The 17,577-nt window shown below is 60.6% G+C and overlaps 1 protein-coding gene across 1 annotated transcript in view; it reads left to right on the forward strand.

The window, feature by feature from the left end:
* Positions 1–17,577, forward strand: part of LOC125440704 (arf-GAP with GTPase, ANK repeat and PH domain-containing protein 3-like) — a 34,294-nt gene that overhangs the window by 12,004 nt on the left and 4,713 nt on the right. Inside the window, 4 exon segments of the mRNA XM_048510610.1 lie at positions 8,458–8,655; positions 11,603–11,764; positions 16,549–16,706; positions 17,293–17,383. Coding sequence (XP_048366567.1) covers positions 8,458–8,655; positions 11,603–11,764; positions 16,549–16,706; positions 17,293–17,383 — 609 coding nt within the window.

The raw sequence follows: 17,577 nt of genomic DNA on the forward strand, positions 1-17,577 counted from the left end.
GGGGGGTGGGGGTGGGGGGTGGGGGTAGACTTGGCTGGGAAAGTTCCAGCAGGCAGCTCCTGCTCTTCACTGCTTCCGGAGCAGGGCTCGCCAGGGGCTGTCGCGGCTGAGGGCACACCTGCTCCTTGCCATGCCCGGGGCCGGCCCCCCTCCACGCTCCTGTGCTCAGACTCCTGGTGGGCCGGCCGGCCGGCCGCTGCTTCCTCCGACTCGGAGCCCTTGACTCTGCAGCCGAAATGTTTCTCTAATGGAATGTAGATGGAATGGTGGAGGGAAGGAAGGGAGGAGATGCGCGACGTGCCGGCTCTATTAACGGTTTTCAGTGTCTAATTAAATGCAAATAACTAGCATTAAAGCCCCATTACGGCGGAGTATCCAAGCCCTCCAAAGTTGGGAAGTTTGCAGAGCGGGGGCTTTGTTTCTCTTGCAGGCGGGACCAGTGCCTGCGGGGGGGGGGGTGGGGGGGGAGGAGCAGGGGGGAAGGAGGGAGATTCCCAGGAAAGACGCTGGCTGGGGCCTTTTTGCCGCTTGCTGCCGGGGCAGTGGAGAGGGGGCCTCGGTTTTTGCCGTGAGCTGATGGTGGGGTGTTTTCTGCTCTGAGAAAACTGCCGGCCTGTTTCTGAGTTTGGAGCGTTCTCTTCCGGCCAAGACTCCTCCTCTCCCCACCTTTCTCGTGCTCTGCTCATCCTTGCTTGCCTCCTCTTGAGATCCACAGAGCTGCCTCCTTGGCCTCCCACAGAGGTGTAGATCAATACCAGGTGTTGCCAGGTGCTGTACAAACCAGCACCAAGAGACTGGCGGAAGGTGGGTCCAGGCTGAAGTCGCTGAAGCGACCTTCTGGCAGAGCATGCTGTGGAGAGGGGGCTGCAGTGGGTGCTTGTGGCTGTCTGCCCCTTCCTCAGCTCAGTCTGGGGGGCTGCTCCTGACCTGTGCAGGGGGCACACGTACTCCTCGAGGAGAGTCGCTGTATGTGCAGAAGGCGTGGGGGCTCGGCTGGCTGGCTTCTTGGCTTGATTATTCCCTGCAGAGAGTTTGTTGCTCGCAGGCGCTCCGCCCTCCGCCCTGGCCTTGCGTGTGCCCCCTCCCTGTGCCACAGGGGCAGAGAGTGCCATCGGCTCCCCCCGGCCCGGTTGCTTTGCCTGCTGTGCTCATGTCACGTCGGGCTCCGTCGATGTTAACACCTCATTATCTGTGTTACTGTAATTACATTATCCGCGGCTTTATGCAGAATTATTCTCCAAGGACTAATTGATGGATCCATGTTTAATTCATTAATCATTAGCATCAAATTCGACAATTACAGTGCACACTGATTGTGGAATTTCAAATGTAACGAGGGAAGAATTAACAAAGAAAAGGCAGAGCTGCTTCGCCGGGGCTTTGCTGCTCGCTATGGGGGCGATGACATTGAGACAAGCACAAGACTGCTCTGTATGTTTGTGTGTGAGTGTGGGGAGAGGGAGGCATACAGCTGGCCTGGGCCTGGGGCAGCCTTGACCTTTGCCCCAAGGTGTTCCAGGACCCACTCTGGCCACTGCGGCCTGTCTCAGATCTGCAAGGCTGAATGAAGGGCCTCCTGCGAGGCTGGGTGGGGGGGGAAGGACGCTGGGGGGGAGTTCCTACTGCTCCAGCTGCCAATCCACCTATCACTGGGCTGGCTCCGGTGTGCCTGGCTGGCTCGGCAGTGTCCAAAATGGCAGGGGCTGATGGGAATTGTAGTCCATAACATCTGGTCATGCTGGCAGGGGCTGATGGGAATTGTAGTCCATAACATCTGGAGTGCCAAAGGTTCGCCACCACGGGTCTAGAGGCTGGGCAGCCACACCAGCAGATGCAGCAGCTCAGCCTTGGGAGGGGCTTCCCTTCGTCCTTCAGGGAGAGAAGCTCTTCTGTAAAGGGCCTTTTACCCCCACCCCCACCTTAAATGTGTGCATCGCTTCATTGCAGGGAGAGGGAAGTGGTGCTGTGTGGCTTGGCCCTGTGCCCCCCGCCCCCCACCCCCCGCCAGGCATTTTCCAGGGGCCCTTCCACCTTTGGGGCGTCCACAGGGCCTGCCCTCCCCTGAGCTAGCTGGCCCCTGCGCCTTTGCATTGCCTTCGCGTCCTGCTGTTCCCGCCGTCTCCCTCCAAGACAGGGCAGATGCAGGCCAGCTGGGCAGGCCTCCCACTGGGGCCATCGGGGAGAGGGCAGTGGGGAGGCTTTGTGCTTCGGGCCGTGGCCGTGGCTCAGTGGCAGAGTTTCTGCTTGGAGTGCAGAAGGCCCCAGGCTCCAAGCTCAACCCCCAGCGGCACCTCCAGTTGTGTGCGTGTGTGAAGTGGCAACCAACTTACGGCAATACGAGCACAGGGCTTTTAAGGCAAGCAAGAAGCAGCGGCCTCTGCCGAGCCTCCCTTGGTGGTCTCCCGAGTCCTGACCCTGCATATGTCCTGAGGTTTGGCCAGATCAGCCTACGCCAGACTGCCTTCTCCCCCCCCCCCCTCTGGTTGGGTGATGCAAAAGACACCGACCTGCTGCCAGCCAGAGGAGGCAGAGCTGACGTGGGCAGAAAAAGACTCCCTCTGCCGGTGGGGGGACCGGGACTAGATTCTCAGCCAGCTCCATTTGCAGGTGCCTTCGGAAGCCAGACCCCGGCCTCACGGGGAAGGCCGGAGGCCCACAGAGCTGCTGGGTTGGGATGCTCTGCCCTGTTGTGCAGGCTAGAAGGCATCAGGGGAATAACAGACTGGAAATACAGTGTTGGGGTTTAGAAGAGAAGAAGAAGAGTTTTGGATGTATATCCCCCCTTTCTCTCCTGCAGGAGACTCAAAGGGGCTGACAATCTCCTTGCCCTTCCCCCCTCACAACAAACACCCTGTGAGGTGGGTGGGGCTGAGAGAGCTCAGAAGAGCTGTGACTAGCCCAAGGTCACCCAGCTGGCGTGTGTGGGAGTGCACAGGCCAATCTGAATTCCCCAGATAAGCCTCCACAGCTCAAGCGGCAGAGCAGGGAATCAAACCCGGTTCTTCCAGATTAGATACACGAGCTCTTAACCTCCTACGCCACTGCTGCTCCTTTAACTGCCAATGCACAGTCCTACAAAATGCTTCAAAGTTCAGCCCAAACAGCCGCCCGTAACCTCAGTGGCAATAAACTAATTATTCCAATAAAATGTCAGATGAAGATTTCAGCTGTTGAACAGCCATGACCAACAGAACATCCTCTGGAACAACCAGGCTGAGAGGGGCGAGTCCGTCTGTGCCACCTTGGGAAATCCCATTCCTGACGACCAAGGGGATGGGGAGCAGGTGGTTCCCTGCGAGGAGAGGCGGGCCTTCGGAGAGGTGGACCCTGGTCGTGGTGGGCTTGAGGTGGGCTGGATCCCAGAAACAAATAGGTAGCTCAAGCGATTGTTTTCATGCAGGCATTTGTGGCTCTTCCGCCAGCAGGAGCTCCTAGGTTGCCCTCACGCACAGGCCAGCTGAGAGAATGTTCCAGGGATCCAGCCGAGAGGGGAATTTGGCCTGGATCCACGACTGGAGGTCAACGGGGTGGGTCTGCCCCAGCTTGAAGTTGTCTGTGGAACAACCGCACATCCCGATCATCAGTCAATGGTGATGATTTCCCACTCAAAGCAGCTTAGGGAAGAACTGAGCCTCCCGCAGTCGCACAGAACTGTGTGAGCAGCAGTAACGCTACTTCGGGGTTGAATCCACCATAATGCAAAGAAGCAGCCAAAAGGCCACTTTTCTTAGCTGCCTGGAAAAAAGCCCACTGAAGAGAATTGGCTTCCCAGCCAGGAGAGTAATTTCATGACCTTCCTCAAGCAACACCCTCCGTGGGATGGGGGCCGTCCCCCCAAAAGGAGGGAAAGGACTACTGTAGCTGTCAGCAGAATTTGGCCAGCTGTGAAAGCGCAGGGATAACGGCAGCCCTTCACGACCGGAGGACCCCGTCAGCCTCAGCCGGGGAAACGAGCCTGACATGATCCAGTGGTGGGCGGATCCTTCCCGTGGCCTCAGTTAACAGTTTGCACAGCTGTAAAATGGCTGCCACAAAACGCAGAAGATGGAGCCCGCCACAGAACGGCTGCCGCAGCTTCCGTATAGCTACACAGTGAAGATCCTTGGGTTGTCGTGGCAGGTGCTGCCAAATCAGTGTTGTTCAAGATCTTCACAACCAATCAGAAGCCTTACTGGGTAAAAGCCCCCCTCCTGCCTTGCTCACTTTCTAAAACCATTTGCCAGCAAAGGTGTTGGTGGGGGCCCACGAACATCACATTGAGGGCCCCCGATCTACACTGTCCTGAGCATGGAAGAGACCTGGCACGGCCGATCTCTTTTTGGAGGATCCCCTCTTCGTGTCTGTGGCGTCTGCGCTTTGGGGGTCCCCTCTGAAGCCGGCCTTTTCTCTTCTGTCCCTCCCCGTTGTCCTCCTGCATTCTGATCTCAACAGCAAGAGCGTCTGGCAAAAAGGTCGACGAAGGGAAAGTCAGGAATGATTCTGCGCTTCGCCCTGGGGAGTTCCAGCTGCCGTCAACAGCTGTTTTCAAAGGAGGTTTTTCCGTGGCCTCCACAGCATTTAAGTGACGGGGTCCTGCAGGGACCCACCTTGTCCTCCGTGCTGCTCAGCAGCCGCGTGAAACCACTTGCTGAGACGGCTGCTGTGCGAAGGCCGACAGACAGTGCCCAGCTCTGTGCCTCTGCCTGGCGGAGCCAGGTGGGCCTGTGGAAGTTCTGGACAGCAAGTTCTGGTGAAAGTGGTGAGAAGTCTGGGGGGAAGAATTAGGACTAATAAAAGGAAACACTTCTTCACGCAACGTGTGGTTGGTGTTTGGAATATGCTGCCACAGGAGGTGGTGATGGCCACTAACCTGGACAGCTTTCAAAGGGGCTTGGACAGATTTATGGAGGAGAAGTCGATCTATGGCTGCCAATCTTGATCCTCCTTGATCTCAGATTGCAAATGCCTTAGTAGACCAGGTGCTCAGGAGCAGCAGCAGAAGGCCATTGCTTTCACATCCTGCACGTGAGCTCCCAAAGGCACCTGGTGGGCCACTGTGAGTAGCAGAGTGCTGGACTAGATGGACTCTGGTCTAATCCAGCTGGCTTGTTCTTATGTTCTTATGTTCTTAAGTTTGAGGGACAGCAAACCGAAGGTCAGTGGCAGACAAGACGGAGGTGCTGCTCTGATATTGGGGACCAATCAGCCTGTCTGGAAGGGGGCTGCCTCACCACCACCCCCTACAGGAGCAGGCTTGCAGCCTGGGGGTGCTGCTAGATCTTGCCCTGTTGCTGGAGCCCTGGACCTCCTCTGTAGCACACAGTGCCTGTGACCAACTGCGGCTGACACACCAGCGATGCCCTCCAGCCCTGCCAGGTGGGCCTCAAGATGAAAATACTGTCATCCATTCCAGAAACCTTACTTGGCCCCAAATGTTGCTGTTGCTGGGGGGATCGGGAAGGCATAATGGCTTCCCCGCCCCCCTGGCCACTTCCCTCCGTGGCCTTGCCCACAAATGAGGAAAGGTGAGTACTGGTGCAGGGCCAGCCCAAGTGGGGAAAATATCCCCTCGCAGGAGGGTGGGGGTGGGCCGTCAGTGCCTCAGTAGCCAGTCCAACCAACGCTGCTGTGCTTGGAAGTGCTGCGCTGCTGTTTCCAGGCGCAGAGAAAGGAGCGAGTTCCTACCTGTAGGGCCCTTGATGTCGCGGTGCTGGGCCCCCCGCTGCTTTCCTGCCCCCACCCCCGCTTACGCTCTGTCAGCCGTGGCAGCGCCACTCCCGTGATTGGCACGGCCATCCGGCAGCCCACTTGCCAAGGCGCAACGGAGGTGGGCGCTGAGGGAGAGTCCGGAAGGGGAAGGCTTCATGGGGATCACGTGCGGAAAAGGAGAACGGCAGCCCGGCGGCTGGCCCCCTTCCTCTCCCGAGCGGACCTGGCCACTGTGATCCATGCAACGGTCACCTCCAGGCTGGACTATTGTAACTCGCTTTACGCAGGCCTTCCCTTGCGTTTGATTCGGAAGTTAAAACTGGTCCAACATGCGGCGGCACGCCTGCTCACAGGAGGCGCCTTCAGAGAGCATATCCAGCCTGTGTTGCGTCAGCTGCATTGGCTTCCGGTTGAATTCCGAATCATCTTCAAGGTGTGGGTTTTGACCTTTAAGGCTCTGCGCGGCCTGGGGCCCTCGTACTGTCGGGACCGCATCACCCCATATGTCCCAACTCGGCCTCTGCGTTCAGCAGAGGCCAATTTGCTGGTGGTCCCCGGCCCCTCGATGATGCGGCTGGCCTCCTCGCGGGCCAGGACTTTTACAGCTCTGGCCCCGGCCTGGTGGAACACCCTTCCTCCAGCTGTCCGGGCCCTGCGGGACCTGGGTGAGTTCTGGTGCAGGCCAGAAGGGCCTGTAAGACCATGCTGTTCCACCGGGCCTTTGGAGTGTCCAGCCGCTGATACAGTGCCCCCTTACTGCTCCTTGCCTTGGTACGGTTACATCAGGGTCCTCTCATATTGAGGGGCCCCGCTGTCCCCCCTTCTGGGGGTAGGTTTTAAATTGGGGTTGGACACCTCTTGTCTATTTATGTATTACTGTCATTCGCTGTTTTATGAGTATTAAGTTATTTTATTGATGAGTATGGGATGGAGCTTATGTATTTATATTTTGTATGACCACTCCTGTTTGATGCCTAAATGGTGTTGTTCACCGCCTGGAGCCCCTTGGGGATCGGGCGGTATAATTAATAAATAAATAAATAAATAAATAAATAAATAAATAAATAAATAAATAAATAAATAAATAAAATATGGAAAGCCAGGAAAGAAACACTCCGCTGGTGGGGGAAGAGGGGGAGGGGTCTTGCTGAGCAGAGGGCTGGTGAGGCCTTTGGGTGGGGGTCTGCCTGCCTGCTCCCCTGGCCGACCAAGTAGCTGCCAGGAGAGGGTCTCTGGCCACTGCCCTGCCTGCCTTCCCCCGCCTGCCGCCTGCCCCTCCCCTCCAGCAGGGAAGATGGATGGTGGCAGGCAGGAACCAGCGCCAGTTAATTACCCTTCTGAGTATGTCTTGTAAATTAAGGGCTAATTAGAGGCAGAGCCGGTGTCACGGTTTTACACGTGTTGAACTAGAGGGGGGAGGGGCAGCCGCCAGGCAAGGCCAGGCTGTTGCTGGTGGGAGGGCCCTGAGGCACACCTGAGGATCCCACAGGGGACCCGGGGGCGGGGCGGGGCGGGGCGGGTGGGGAGGTGCTTGGAGATCACGCCTTGAACCTGCCTGCCGCGCACGGCCAGGGCTGCGCGTTGGCCGGTGTTGCAAGCAGACTGCCTCCTGCTGACGGGGCAGGGGGGATCCAGGCGGCACCCAGCCCCTAGGCCCCGGCAGCAGTCTCGGGGCTGTGTGGCTTCCTCCCTCCCTGTTTCATGAGCCCTCCTTGCAGAGCAGAGTTCTTTCCAGGGGTGTACCAGTTTGCAGACAGAAGGCAGAGTGGGGCTCCTGCCGGCTCCCAGGGTGGGGTGCCCCCCGGCCCCCGCTGGCTTCATGCCAGCAGCTCTCCAGAAGCAACAAGCTGGGAGCAAGTGGGGTTGTGAGGCTGTCAGGGAACCCTGGGTTGCAAGGCTGTCCCGTCCGTTCAGTTAGCACTTCTCCCCGCTGCAGACCTGGCCGGGCCCTCCTTTGCTCCTCGGCTGCTGGCCCACTCAGCTCCTTGGCTCATGCGCGTTCGGCTTGCAGCTCCGTCCCCACCTTGAGAGATTTCTAACGCTTCCAGTTTTGGAGGATTTCAGCAGCCTCCAAGCAGTCAGAGCTGACCTCCAATCTGCCTTTCTCGGGGCACTCATGTTGTGCGTGAAGAGGCAGAACAGAGAGGGGAGCACTGATTCCTTTGGAGGTTGAAAGAATGCAGAAACCCCCCCCCCCCACACACACACTTGAAAGAACTCTGCAAACCTTCCTTAAGGCCTCCCCCCGCCCCCCCCCACAATGATGTTTGGGTTGTTGTTTTTTAACCCGGGGCTTCGTTTCGGAAATGCTGGATTTTGGGGTAAAAGTGAGTGTGAGGCGGAGTATCCCAAAAAGGGGGGGGGGCAGTATAGAAATAGAATAAATATAATAAATACTTTCAGAGATGCTGCCTGAATGTGCATTTTCAACCATTGCAGAGTGGTGTATATCTTAGATGGCTTCTTAAAAATCAGATTGAAGCACGGGGCTGTTGTGGATGTTGGCTAGGCTTGGGGAACGTCCATGTTTGGGGGCAGTGTACCTTTGAATGCCGGGCCCGTGGTTTTCCGACTGAGGGCTTCCTGGAGCCCTCCGGCTGGACCCTCGGCAGACTCTCTGGGCCGGTGAAGTCCTTTCCTGCGTCTTCGGCCCCCGGGCTGCCCCCGGTCCTGCTGGGCTGTGGCGGGCAGGGCTGGCAGAGGACGCGCCTGCCGGCAGGGCCAGAATCGGACCGGGCCAGCCTGTCTCCCTCCTGCCTCCCCCTGCAGGTGCGCCCCACTCGGCCAGCAGCACCTCCCTGCACTCGGAGCGCTCCAGCGGCGGCGGGCACCTGCTGGGCTTGGGCGCGCGGGCCGAGGGTCTGCACCAGCGCTCCTTCTCCGTCTCCAGCGCCGACCAGTGGAGCGAGGCTGTGGCCGCCCCCAGCAGCAGCAACAGCGGCAGCGGCAGCAGCGCGCCCACCGCTGGTGAGTGAGTGAATGAGTGAGCGAGGGAGGGAGGGAGGGCTGGGGAGGCCGGGGGTCCCGCCAACGCGCCCCTTCCCCGCGCAGCCACTTGGGCGAATGGGGAAATAGCTGCCTGCGCGCGGCGGCATCCATCACTCGGCGCGGCGGCCGGCCGCACTCCAAAGGCAGTTAAATGCCCATCAAGGGCGGCGGCGGCGGCGGCAGCGCCATTTGCACGCCTGCCTGCCCGCCCGGCCCTCCCCGCGCCGTTCTCATTAGCGCGCCCGCCCGCCCTGCCGCTCCCGGGGGCTTTCGCAGTTTAAAGAGAGCCTCTTTATGATCATTACCGGAGTCCGACTGCGCCGCCGCCATTTGCAGCCGGGGAGGCTCCTCATTTGTAACTGTGAAAAACTATCAATTTCAGCTCGCCTGATGCAGCGCCTCCATCATTGGGCCCATCAGCTCCCTGCTGGAAGCGAATTAATCAGACGGTTACTGCTGATGGGGCAGAGCCAGCCGGCGAGAGCAGGAGCGGGAGGGGGGGGGGAGCCGGGCGGCGGGGGCGCGCCTGCGCGTGCAGGAGCCGGAGGAGATGCGGGCGGGGGGGGGGGGGCGCCAGGAAACCCAAGTCCTGGGCTGCCCTGCCCTGCTGCTGACAGGGGGCTCTGCTGGAGGAGGGGCTGCAGAAGCCCCCTCCTCTGCTGCCCAGGAGCCTTCTGTGCCCCTTTGCCGCCAAAGCCCCAGGAGCTGGGCTTGCAGCTGCCGCATCTCAGGGCCAAACCTCTGCTCTTTGGGTCCCTTCAGCTGCAAAAAGCGGGTGGGGGTGGGGGTGGGGGAGGAGGTTCCCTCCCTTTGCCCCATCGCTAACCCCCCTCCCGCCCAGCACTGCAGTTAAATCTGCCTGGGGGTGGAGCAGCCAGACTTTGCCTGGGGAGGCAGGGAGAGGCCTCCGAAGAAGGCCCAGGCAGAGAGCAGCTGCCCGCAGAGGGGCCTGTGGTCTGGGGCAGGGAGTTCCTCTCCCCCCTGGGGGCAGGCTCTTCAGCAGGGGCCAGTGGCTACAATGGAAAGAGAGGAGTTATTTTTGAATACCCTTAAGGCTGTGGTGGCAAACCTTTGGCACTCCAGATGTTATGGACTACAATTCCCATCAGCCCCTACAATTGGCCATGCTGGCAGGGGCTGTTGGGAATTGTAGTCCATAACATCTGGAGTGCCAAAGGTTCGCCACCACTGTGAGTCTCAAGGCGCCTTTCCTACAGGTGGGGCTGGGGCAGGTCAGAGGGAGGGCTGAGAGGCCCAAGGTCACCCAGCCGGCTGCGTGTGGAGAGGGGCAGAAAGGAACTGGTGCTCTGGATCAGAACCCGCCACTCGCTCACTCGCTCGTAACCCCTGCAGCGTGCTGGCTGAGCTTCCAGAGAGGCCTTTGGGGAGGCTGAATGGTTCTCCTTGCCTCAGGGGGCCACCTTCTGATCCATGGGATGCTTCTGGGTGCCAGGGAAGAAGACTCACAGCACTGGCTCAGGGAACCAGCTGCCTCCCCGCTGGACCAAGGAGACCCGTGCGGCAGCAGGCAGACTGACCGCTCCCCCACCACTGCCACAGGCCGGCAACCACTGTGGCCAGAGTGAGACCCGCTCCTTTGGTTGTTTGCTTAACTCATCCATACCTCACCTTTCTCCCCAGTGGTGCCCCAAAGGAGCTCACTGCATCCTATTTCATCCTCACAACAACCCCCCTGTGAGGGAGGTGAGGGTGAAACTGGGCGAAGGGGGGGTTCTGACCTGGGCCTCCCCGATCCAAGTCTGGCGCTTGAAGCCCAGGCCTGAACCAAGCTGCTGCGTGGCCTGGGAAATGGCCAGCCCGGGGTCTCCCCTCTGAGGCCGCGGCTCCCTGAGCTGGCCTGGCCAGAGCTTCACGTAACCAAGGTCAGAACCATCATGGAGGGCTGCGGTTGTGAGTGGGCCTGGTGCCCGTCTTGTGCCCAGAAGGGTGGCAGCCTGGCTCTGGTGCCCTTGGACATCCCTCTCCGCATTTCTCTGCCAACGGGGGCCTCCCGAACCCCACACCTGCCTCCCGAGGAGAAGGTGCTTGGGCTCACTCTGGCTCACTCTGGTCCTCAAAGGCACGGGCTCCAACCCAGACGCCTGGGCTCAGCCTGTCATGCAGCTTTGTAATGTGTATCGTAGACAGGGTTGCCAACGTTCAGGTGGGGCCTGGAGTTCTCCTGGAATTCCAGCTGATCTCCTGATCACAGAGAAAATATTGCGCATCCCTTTGGAGCTCGAAACTCTGCCTTCCCCAGGCACTGCCCCCAATTGGCCGAGGATTTCCCCAGGCAGAGTTGGCAACGGCAGCTGCAGAGAAGGCAGGCAGGGAGGGGGGCTTTCCTGGGGCGAAGGGCATATTTTGCTCTGGGCACAGAGTAGGCAGAAGGGAGCAATGACTGTGGCGGCGCCCCCCCTCGTGCCAGGGGGCTGGGGTGGGCCAAGGGAGGGGCCGAGGGCTGCGGTGGGTCCTGAGATCCTGGCAGGAGCATTTCCGCAGCTCTGCTGATTGGGAGCGGGCGCGTGGCGCGCTGCTGGAATTGAATGTCAGGCTTCTGATTTTGTTGCTGGTCTCTAATGAAATTTGACATTTAATGGGGAGAGCCGTGGCGATGTGTGCTGGTGCGGCTGTGCTTGTGAGTGTGTGTGCGGGTGTGATCGGAGCTTGATTAGCGCACTCTAATTGACAGTAATTAGCCAGCTCCCTGATTGTTTCTAATTCTGCTATTAATTGTAAGGAACAGTATGATTGAGGATAAATTTGGCGCGTGGCAAGTCGGAGGGAGACGTCTCTGCGGTGCCTCGCGGGCGTCTGCGCGGGGACGCTCCTGAGGCCGGGAGCCATAGACCGGGGTGGGGTGGGGGGTGGGGGTCTGGGAGCTGGGCGGGGGCCTGCTGACTCTGTCTCCTCTTTGCCCCCCCAGCCAACGGCCCCCCAGACTCCCTCGCCTCCAGCCCCAGCATGTCCAGTGGTGTCAGTCCCAAGGTCGAGCCCCCACCGTCTCCCCACGCCAACCGGAAGAAGCACCGACGGAAAAAGAGCACGGGCAGCAGCCGGCCCGAGGGGGCCAACTCTGTGGCTGAAGGTATTGGGGGGGGGTGTCGCCTTTGCGCTCTTCCTGTTCCCCCCCCTGGATTGGGGCCGTGCTGGACCCTCTTCTGCAACTAGAAGGAGCACAGTGTGAGAAGTGGGGGCTGTGTTGTTGGTGGGGTGGGGGGGCTGCTCTGAGGAGGGGGGCGCCCCTTTCCTGGGGCACAGGACTCTGCAGAAGCTTCCTCTGAAGTGTCAGGCGTTGTGGAGCCATCCTGCGCCCTCTCCTCAGAGGGGCTTTCCCCCCCCCCTTGGGCACTTGGGGGGCTGGGGAAGGGAACGCCAGGTGAGGAGGGGTTGCATCTCCCCCCTTGACCTGCAGTTAAAGTCACCCTGAGTGCCCCTTGCCCCCAGCAAAGCAAACCCAGGGTGCTCACAACCATGGTGGGGAAGGGGCATGGAGAGACCCCTACCACTTCTAGTGGTCTCCCGAGCCGAGAATGGGGGCGGGGGGAGAGGCCTCCCCCTTGCCTGCAAGGACCACTGCAGTGTTTCCTTTTTCGGGGGGGGGGGGGGGCTTCCAGCAGAGCAGCTCTTCCCTGCAGCTTGGGAAAGGGGCGGGGGCTCTTCGCTTGCTAACTTTTCACATCCCTGAATGGAAAGAGTTCTGTCCTTTTGGACTTGCTTGGGTTGAGGTGTAGCAGTTGGAGGGGGGAGCCCTGAGTATAGAATTCCTGCGTGGCTCTGTTGGGCGAGTGCCACAGGTGTGGCTGTTTCTAGTTCTTCTACCAACAAGTATGTTTGTGTGTCATTCACTCTTACCTGCCCTGGCAAATCCTGCATTTGATTTTTCCTTCCTTTGGAGCCTTCCTCTCTGCCTGAGTGTGGCCAGGGCCTCAGGTTCTGTGGAGGGGTCTGCTGGGTCGGGGGAGACGTTCTTTTCATGTTCTGGCTCCAGCCTCCCTCTTCCTGCTAAAGAGGAGTGGGGAAGACCTGCCCCCCCCCCCCAGGTCTTTACTGCACTGCCCAGGAATCTGGTGGCCGAATCCAGCCTTCCCCTCCCCCACCAGCCCCGGGGATGGGTTGCCCCCCTGCCAGGCAGTCGAGAAGCCTCCGTGCCTCAGGTTGGCACCCTGGGAAAGTGGGTGAGGCCTCAGGATGAATTGCCATCAGTTTATCTCATTTAGGAGGTAATCAGAGGCAAAGACGTGCAGTGCAATTGAATCTTCGTTGTTCTGAAGTATCATAAATCACGCGCGCAGCTCTTTCCTTTTTTCCGTGGCCGCCTGTTAAAGAGTGGGGGAGAGGAGGAGACGTCTTTCAGCGGAAGGGGGGGGAGAGAGGTTGCCTCCGCAGGCCGGGGCTCCCAGGGGGCAGGCTGGGGGCAGGCAGGGGAATCCCCTGGGCTCCTGGTGGCTGGCCGGCCGGCCCTGTGCGGAAGACCCCTCCGCTGGGACTGGCAAAGGGCCCCGCAAGGGAGCCTGGGAAGCAAGCGCCGCTGTGAGGATCGGTCCCAGTGCCGGGCCCCTCCCCCACCCCTCCCCTGGATAATTATGTGGGGGGGGCCCTGCAGAGCGCTGACAAGCTCTTAATGTGTTTCTCAGCAGCCGCCAACGGGGGTGCCTTTGCGCTCAAGTTTTAAAGCCAATTGGAGAATTGATGACCAGTAAGAGAGATGTTGGGAGACAGGTGTGATGAATGCTGACGATCAGAGCCCCCCCCGCCCCACACACACACCTATCGCCACTGCTGCCGGCTCAGCAGCTTCCCCAGGGATTATGGTCTTTCTGTGTCCCATCCCTCCCCCCCACAGCGCCTGCCAAGTCTTGGCAGGAGCGTGTCTCCTGCACCTTTGTGGGCCTTGGAATCCTGACGGTCCAGAGCCAGCCCCCCCCCCCCCCCGGTTCATGCAGTGTAGGCTGGCCTATGAGCCTCCGCCCTCTGCAGTCTTTGCTGGGCCCACGCCCTTCCTTTCCTTGGGCACCCCCACCTCCTGCCTGGCTCCCCACCTCTTCCCCAGAGTGGCTCCTGAGCCTTCGTGGCCATGTCCTGCCCTGCAGCGGCACCCGGCCAGCCCTGCCTGCTCTTCCCACACGCGCTGCCACCTCCTCCGTGGCTCAGCTGCCTCCCCAGTCTGGTTGGGGGTCCGTGTGCCTTGCTTGTGCCACTTGCCTGGAAGTGGTGTGTGTGTGGGGGGTGTGTGTGTGTTGTTCCTGATGCATTAATGCAGGTTAGGAATATTGGGTTTAATGAGCTGCAAAATGAGGCGGGAGCGCTGTGACATTTACGAATGGCGCCCGCCTCACGCTCCTTCCCCGCTGCCTGCCGGCTGGATTGTGACGATCCCACCTCGCTGTGGAGTGAGGAGCTGCAGCCGGGCCTTGCCAGCTCTCTCCCGGCAGGGGTGCCTCGAGTGGGTCCCTGGGCTTCCTTTCCCCAGGCCGTGCCAGCTGGTCACTGCGGTGGGGGCCAGCCTGCCTGCCCGCCTGCCTTCCACCTGGCAGTGCCCGGCCTGGCTCCCGTGCTCGTGCCTGCCGTGCCCTCGCTAATTTCCGTCTCATTTGGAGGGCTTGTTGCCGAGGCGGCAGCGTTGGAGACGAGGTCGTCGGGTTGACACCCATTAGCAGTGGCAGCCAGGAGGACTCCGGAGCGTGCAGTCTTTGAAACATCATCAAAAAATAATCAAGAGAGGCGCTGCCTCATTCCACTGCCCACTCCTTCCCGCCGACCACAGGCTCCTGCCTGGGCTGAGCTTCTTGTCCCCCCCCAAAAAAGGAGGGGCTCTGTGACAAACCCCCAACAGCCATCTCACTCCCCCTCCCTCTGCTCTGTTCCAGCCTGCGAGTCCCGGTCTCTCGTCAAATTACCCAAACGCGCCTCTAATTTCTCAGTTGGTCAGTCACAGAGCTAATGAGTTGGGGGGGGGAGCGGGGAGTGGCTGCTGGGCCCAAAGGAATGCATGGAAATCATGGGGGGGGGGAGGGAGGGGCTCCCCTTGCCTCCACTGCGGGTAGAAGAAAAGCCTTTCGTGGAGATTCTTCTGGCCTCCTCCAGGAGTGTGAGAGCTCCGATGGGGACGCTGGCAGGCTCTTGTGCGTCAGCCTGAGTTGGGCTGATCCATTCCAGCAGCCCCGCAGCCTCGGCACGAAGCGGCTTTCCAGCAAGGGGCGCGGGAGAGCGCTGCACCGAGGGGCGCAAGACTGCGGGTCTCTCTTCACCAAAAAGGGGCCCACCAGGAGGCGGGAGCGAGGCGGGGAGTTGTGGCTGTGGTGCTGCACAGAGAGTCCAGAGGGCAGCGCTTGTGGAGGCTGCACTTTCCGATCCCACCCAGAGCAGCAGAAATGCCCACGCTGCCAACTGGAATCCTCCACTGCTTCATGCTGCCTGTGGGACTCCCTGTCACTAGGATGGGCAGAGTCTGGTGCTTGCTGCCTAGGTTGGTCCCTATGTGTGGCTGGATGCCGACCCCCTCCCCCCGCAACCCGAGAAGGAAGGTGGGGGTGTTGAGGCATTAGGAAGATGCAGGTGAGCAGCAAGGGCCTCCAAAGACCTCCAAGGTGCTGGGGAGAGGGAGCCTTTACCCTCCAGGGCCTTTGCACCTTCTAGGGGTGTGTGTGTGTATGCACACGCGCTCGTGGGCACCCCTCTTCCCCCACGGGGGCAGAGCAGGGCACAGCACGGAAGGCACTGGACCTGGGGAATCTGCCCCCCATCTCCCTTGCTGCCCTTAAGCTCCGCATCGGGGCAAGAGGAGGTTATTTGCATAAGGCTAATGAGGTCATTGCAAACCGCGTTGCTGGGAGGTGGCACGGGAGCTGTGACACAGGGCGGGGCAGGAGTCTTCATTCCGTCCAGCCGGAAGCCACTCCTCTGCATCCGAGCCAGCCGTCCAGCTCTGGCCCACGGCAGAAAGCGAGCAAAGCCCTGCTTCTTTTGCCGAAAGAGGACCCTCGGAAGGGCAGATGTGCCCCTCTGGATCACCAACACCCGCCCCCCCCCCCGGGGGTTCCTGATACCACCTCTCTCGCCACCCCAGAAGCCTTGTCTAGCGATCACAAGCACTGCTCCCGCTGTTGATCCCTGCCCCGTTGGGGCTGCACCTGCGTGGCCAACCTGGGGCTGCACCTGCGGGAGGGACAGGGCACAGGGCTCTTAGTGCTGGCCCATCTGCTGACCGAGACTGCTGGGCTGGATTCTGCCACGCCCTTCCTGGGGGTCAGTCCCCACAGATCAGCCTCCGCTGTTGAGGCAAGGGCTGTTGGCTCGGGCCGGCAAGGCTCAGTCTGGCCCTGCCTTTTGCCTCTCACAGTGGCCAACGGGCGGCCAGGCAGGGCAAAGTGGCCGGGCTCTCCCCTGATGTTTCTTGTCAGGGGCTGACCTGCATGGCCAACCGGGGGCCGCAGGTGGAATCCTCAGGAGGCTACGGGGGGGGGGGCAGTCTGACTGTGGCTAGAAATAACTTGGTCAGGATGGTGGCCCCAGAGGTCCCCAACAGCTGGGCAGGAAGGCCTCCCACCAAGCGTGACTCACTGGAGGCCCCCACGGGTCGTGGCTCTTGACTGCGCCCACCCAGGCGACCCCTGGGCAGGGCAGGCAGGAGTTCCTTCATTGCACTGGGCCAAAGGAAAGGGGAGCCCCCTTCAAGGGGCAGCGGAGGGGGGTCATGTCTGTGTGGAGCAGGCAGCTGCAGCACAAAAGTGAAACTGGGGTGCCCACAGGTGGGGGCTGTGGCCCTGTCGTCCACATCCTGGTTGCATTGGTGGGGGCTTGCAGGCTGGGGCCTTCTCCAGCAATGAGGCGCCTCTCTCTCTCTCTCTCTCTCTCTCTCCCCTCCTCTAGAGCAAGAGGAGTCCTCCTTTGAGTTCGTCATCGTGTCTCTGACGGGCCAGACGTGGCTCTTCGAAGCCTCCACGCAGGAGGAGCGCGAGCTCTGGGTGCAGGCCGTCGAGAGCCAGATCCTCGCCAGCCTCCAGAGCTGTGAGAGCACCAAGAACAAGGTGCGGGAGGGGATACCCTGCTTCCCAGGAAGCTCCTGCCGCCGGGGGGGGGGGGGTCTTCATTTTGACAAGCTTGCTGGAAACCCCCACTGTGCCCTGGCCTCCCCCTGCAGCCAGTCCTTGGAGCCAGGCAGGGGAGAGGCGATGTGTCATTGGCTCGCAGGATGGGGGACCCCGTCAAGCACAGGTGCTCCCTCCCCCCTGCTTGGGGCACAGAAGTAAATCCCTGGGGTTAGTTTTGGGGGCAGGGCAGAGGCTTTGCCTTGGCTGCCGTGGAGGCAGTCGCTGTGTCTGGGAAGATATCGTAATGGAAAGAACTCCTCTGGCAGATGCAGATATCGTAATGGAAAGAACTCCTCTGGGCAGATGCAGAGTTCCTTTCTCTTGTCCCCACTGGACATAGCTTCCAACTCCAGGCTGACTTTTCCAGGCATGTCTGGGGAGAGGGCTGGTGGCTACGGTGCCCACAAGCCCCACGGAGTAGGACCGTGCTTGAGAGAGTCTGTCCTGTGCCTGCCCACGGGCACGCCAGGGGGGGCTCGGCAGGGGCAGGAGGGCAGGCACTCAGGGGCTGCCTTTCTTTCAGGCTCGGCTGGGCAGCCACAGCGATGCGCTCGCCCTGCAGTCCATCCGCACGGTGCGAGGGAACAGCTTCTGCGTAGACTGCGATGCGCCCAGTGAGTGACAGACAGCCTGGCCGGGGGGGGGGGCGGGGGGGGGGCGGGGGCAGGGAGGGTCACTGCAGCTCGCCAGAAGGCACTTTGGGCAATCTAAGTAGAACATGTTCTAAATTCCACAGAAGTTGGAATTCCCTGCTCTGCACCCCCTGGGGACGGGTGGGGAGGGCCCCCCTCTGCCAGTGGGGAGTGAG

The sequence above is a fragment of the Sphaerodactylus townsendi genome, linkage group LG11 (genome assembly GCF_021028975.2).
Source record: "Sphaerodactylus townsendi isolate TG3544 linkage group LG11, MPM_Stown_v2.3, whole genome shotgun sequence".
NCBI lineage: Eukaryota > Metazoa > Chordata > Lepidosauria > Squamata > Sphaerodactylidae > Sphaerodactylus > Sphaerodactylus townsendi.